At 38.8% G+C, this 5124-nt stretch overlaps 1 protein-coding gene across 3 annotated transcripts in view; it reads right to left on the reverse strand.

The window, feature by feature from the left end:
• The window catches only part of Atl1 (atlastin GTPase 1), a 94824-nt gene that overhangs the window by 31983 nt on the left and 57717 nt on the right, over positions 1–5124 (reverse strand). For all 3 annotated transcript variants that reach the window (XM_004638760.2, XM_023723757.1, XM_004638759.2), the window contains 2 exons: positions 4232–4282; positions 1919–1975 (listed from right to left, as the gene is read on the reverse strand). In XM_004638760.2, coding sequence (XP_004638817.1) covers positions 1919–1975; positions 4232–4282 — 108 coding nt within the window. The remainder of the gene's footprint in view (positions 1–1918; positions 1976–4231; positions 4283–5124) is intronic.

Consider the following 5124-nt stretch of genomic DNA (forward strand, 5'->3'; position numbering starts at 1 on the left):
TCAACCATTCCTCAGGTGATGGGCATCTTGGTTGTTTCCAAGATTTGGCTATCACAAATTGTGCTGCTATAAACATAGGCACACATATATCACTATTAAACCAGCTATTCCTCTACTGGGAATTTTCCCAGAGGATCTGAAAACATCATATCTAGTGATATATGTGTGCCTATGTTTATAGCAGCACAATTTCTGTCTTCTCTTTGACCATAGAATTGGTTATCTTTTGTTTCAGCGTCTGGTAAAGTGTAAGAGCAGCGACACCTGCTGGTGACACCTGAAATTTCTTTCTAGAATTTGCAAGAGTCCCCTCCCTGTAGCACCTGCCAGTGTCCCTAGGGGAGGATTTTTCAGAGAAGAGTAAAATCAAGGTAACGCTATAACTCCCATACAACACTTAAGCTATCAAACTGAAACATGATTTAAAAATAAAACAACAGTGTAGTTATTGTGAGCCGTAATGAAGACTGTAAATCAGATCTACAGTCTACCTGCTTTTTTCAACCTGCTTTTTTCTTTTGTCCTTCCCTGGCCCTGGAGAGATTCATGCTCCTTCAGTCATGGCATACCGGCCTCTCTCCAAGCACAAACCCTGTCCTGCTTTACTGTACTATGTTTTTCCCAGAGCTCCACTCTGATTCAACTGTCTTTTCCCATTCATACCCAATTAAATAAGTTATTTTGTGCATAGAGCATCTGAAATAATTACGAGCAGTATCATGATATATACCTTACACTTTTCATATGACTCTTAACCTATTCAGAACAGTCTGTGTACTTCTAGTTCACTGCCTTTGGATGTCACAAGGTACTCCTGAGTACTCCCACTCTAGGATGTTTGCTTAGGGTAACTCCCACTGTTGGCTACTACTACTTATAAATTATTACTTAATAGACAAATGTTTATTCACACTTGCTACACATTTGTCAATTCATTTAATCATAATTCATTCTCATATTACTAAGAAATAACCCTTTTCATCCCTAGTAATGCTTTTTCTTAAAGCTTATTTTATTTGAGATTAATACAGCCACATTAGTCTGCCCCTTCCTGCACCCCTATCCCTCAGATCTTAGTAATTTCTTGCTATCTTGTTAATACCCCTCTGTGTTCAGAGAAGCTGTAAATGTTCTGTTGAGGTTTCTTGGGAACAACTTCATGGGAGTCCTTGTGCCAAAACCACAGAGCAGAGCCACTCCACATTCCTGGTGCTCAAGAACCATGTGAGGTCGTAAGTTTGTATCTGAAGATGATTTATGATGCAGCAAAGAACACAGATCATCTTCAGCAATTTTCCATCAGAGCCACTAGCTCTCCCTTGCCTTTATCAACCATTCAGCTTCTCGATGTGTTCATGTTCTCCTCAGGTTATGCCCCACATCTCAGCTGCAGCTGTGACTCTAGGGATGTGCTATGCTCCGGAGTGCATCCCGTGTTCCCTCTGATCCCAGGCTGCACAAGTCGTGCTGCACATGGACAGACACGGGTGCACAAACCTGTACCTCCTCTAAGAACAGTTTACAAGGGCTGTATGTCTCAGATTCTTGTCCTCAGCATAAAAGAAATGTAGGATTAGAAGGAGATGACTCAACCTAAGCTCAGATGTTGCCCTGATGTTAGCCTGCAGTCCCCAGGAGTCTTGTTTGTTTTGAATTTTTATATTTCACAAATTTATCAGTTGTCTCCTGACTTTCGTGACATCTCAATGGGACAGCTTGGAGGAGGCAAGCTCTACAAGGAACCAGAATATCTAATGTACCTTTTTATTCCCACTTTTATCTCCTCTTCATATCAAATAGGTATTTAAAAATGTTTCTTTAATGAAAACAAGAAGGAAACATGGCCCTGGTTAATATATCTGGTCATAGTGTTCAGTAAAATCTAGTAAGAATTTACCATCATTCAACCCTCACTCACCTGAAAGGGCTTCAGGAATGTTTCCTCCATGGCCAGCCTGCCATATTCAGTGAAAAGCTGGAACAAAAATCACACACTCATACACAGAGGGAGGGAGGGGAAGGGGGAAGAAAGGAAGGGAAAAGAGGGACAGCGAGAGGGAGTTAGTTTAGTATTTTCAGTTTTACTTCTTGACTTCCATTCAATTTTTCCCTAGCTGTAATAGAGTACTATACCATTAAGATGAATTATTTTAGGAAATAAGTATGAATAGATAAAGTAGCATATATTTTAAAAATAAAATTTCATTGTAAAACAAATATTGTCTGTGTGTGCGTGTGCGCACGCGTGCTGGGGATTAAGCTGCTTCATGCATGCTAAGCTCATGCACTACCACTAAGGCCCAGCTCTAAAACCCCTACCTTTTATATTTAAAATGCAGGAAAATTTTTTGAAGAGAAGAAGGAAACACCGTCTCTTAAAGCAAAGGTTGCCCAGATTAGACTAGAGAGCCATAAATAATGCAGGACACATTTACAAAGTTGTGACCTGTTTATCAGAAAGGCATCAAGCCTTTAAAAAGTGGTATCTTACATAATGGCCATATTTTACTTTTTATTGCTCTCAGCTGAGAGCACAAAGCACGATAATGTGAAGTTTTGTATTATCAGTGGATTGTTGAGAAAGTAAACCTGATGAGGGCTTTGCCAGAGCGGGTTCCCTGTGCAAACACCAGAAGTGCCCCTCTGCAGAGCCCAACAGGCAGCCATGGCTCCGGGAGCCAGACAGGAATGCGTTTCTAACCCTGGCCCCTGCAGAGTGACACCCGCAGCACCACACAGTCTTTCCTGATGGGCAGTGGGAATCCAGAAGCCGAAGGGGAGCAACAGGGCAACGGCACAAGTGATGAAATGAAAGTCTGACACACCCAAAAGGCAGCTGGGCTAGGAAGGAAACACTGGAATCATGTACTAACACGACTGAATTCATAATCACTTCGCAGAAAGGCATTTATGGGAGCATTTTTAAATGACCTGAAAAAGACTGCTGACTCAGTACCAAATTCCAAAATTAATCCTTTTGCAGAAACACCTAAATTCAACAGCACTGTGCCACTAACTTGAAAAGTAAATCAGCTGGGTTATCACATGCCTAAAGTAATTACTTCAATTATGTAAAACATCTAACAGTTACTCAGCATATTGTCTATTTGTCGTAAGTGATCAGTGCCATAAAATGTATCTAGTAGAACTCCATTTAATATTTTATTATCTGCAAAAGGATTACTTTGCTCTATCATCCTTCAGATTTATTAAAATGTTCAGTATTATGCTACATGGCTCTAATTGCCAAGATAAAGAGCAAATTATTCTACAAAATATACAGAGAGAAAGTCATCAGAGAAATGAGAAGATGTCTTGGTATCCATCCAAAGTAACACAAACTGAGAGAGAGCAGAGGGAGTCCCGGAAACAGCAAATAGTCTTTTGAGAGTCAAGCATTGCTTGGAGAATGGACAGCACTGGGCCCAGGGAGACGCCCAGATTTTTTAATCCTATTCCTATCACTAATTCACCACTTGAGCTTCAGCAAGTCACTCATTTCTTTCAGCCTCAACTTCCTCATATATAAAAATGAAGGCTAAATTAGGTACCACTGATGTCTCTTACAGATCAAATAGAGGTCTATGAATTACCAGGTAGCCTCTAATTGTTCTTACCCACAAAGTGGCCCATAGGCTATAAAAAATCTAGCATATGTCACACTAAGAATCACCAAATTCCTCACCTTCAGACTTCAACTTCACGTTTTTGGTAATTTTTATTTCTATTTATTTCTTTTTAATCAGTTAATTATTTATTTAGTAAGTATAGGGTCTTGCTGCACAGCTTAGACTCATAGTGATCCTGTTTTCAGCCTCCTCAGCACTGGGATTACAGGCGTGCATCACCACACCCAGTTTTGGTGGCTGGCTCAGAGTGCCAGGGTTCCGAAGTTCATATAGCATGCTGTACTGGGGATTGAAGTCGGGTCCTTGCACTTGCCAGAAAGGCGCTTAGACTGCTAAGCTATCTTCCTGGCCCTTTTGGTAAGTTTTAAACCAAAGTCTTTTTTGTCAATTTTTTACCACATGGATTGGTAGCAAATAGCTTTATCGGAAAAAAGAAATTTGAAAAATAAATTAGGAAGAACACATCCAAACAGTAACTAAACAAGAAACCCGAGAAAAAGAAAACCTTCATTTGGTTATGATTCTAAATCATTCCCTGAAGTTCTGCCATGTATGTTCAAAAGACTATCAGATGCTATACAAAAAAGTATAAATATTATTACCTGGAGGTGCTGAAGATCGTCCTCCTGGACGTTTTGGGATAAGTTATACACCTAGGTTATGGAATACAGAGTCAAAATGAGAAGATAATAAGCATCAACTTAAGCACTGATTATGCCATTCTTTATTTAAATATTAATTTCTACAGGATGAACTCTCTTACATACATCTTTATATACTGACAATTGTAAGTCCTTGTCAGAAGAGTAAAGAAAACCTGAGCGACAATAAATAGGGTACAATGATGATGAATGCTGTAGACATGCAATAGCCAGAAGACTAGAGTCAGAATATTAAAATTATTTTATGAACTTAATTTAATAATTAGCCAATATATTAATAAGTCTTCCAAGCACAACATAGTGACAATATACATACTGTTTCATTAACAGATCACAGCATTGAGATAACATGCAGTATTTTTTTGAATAGGTAAATATTAAAAAATTCAAAGAAAAATTAAGGATGCTGCTTATGTTCAAATACAAATAGTATATTTTGTATTAAAATAAATAATTTCTTAAATAATTTGAAATAGTCATTCCTAAGAAGTTAGCTGATTTTTTTTCTATGAAAATGTTCAATGTATAACGCCCAAATATCAATACTAAATAATAAAAAGGCAAGGCCAATCTGGTAACTGCTCTGTGTAAAGGGCTTTTACTGTCATTTATTTTTAAAGTAAGTATTAAGGCAGTATACAAAAGGGTCATTCAAGAAGTAGAACTTGTAAAGCATCAATCATAGGTCATAACTGTGACTTACTCTGAAGTGCCCTACAAAGTTCAGCCGCTCCCGCCTCTTCCCATTTGCCCTTTCATGACTGTCCTGTCACACATGGCACCCTGGCAGCCAGTTCACTAGCTCTGTTCTCTCTACTTACGGTCTCAGCTTT

This window comes from Octodon degus, unplaced genomic scaffold, assembly GCF_000260255.1.
Source record: "Octodon degus isolate 3935 unplaced genomic scaffold, OctDeg1.0 scaffold00102, whole genome shotgun sequence".
NCBI lineage: Eukaryota > Metazoa > Chordata > Mammalia > Rodentia > Octodontidae > Octodon > Octodon degus.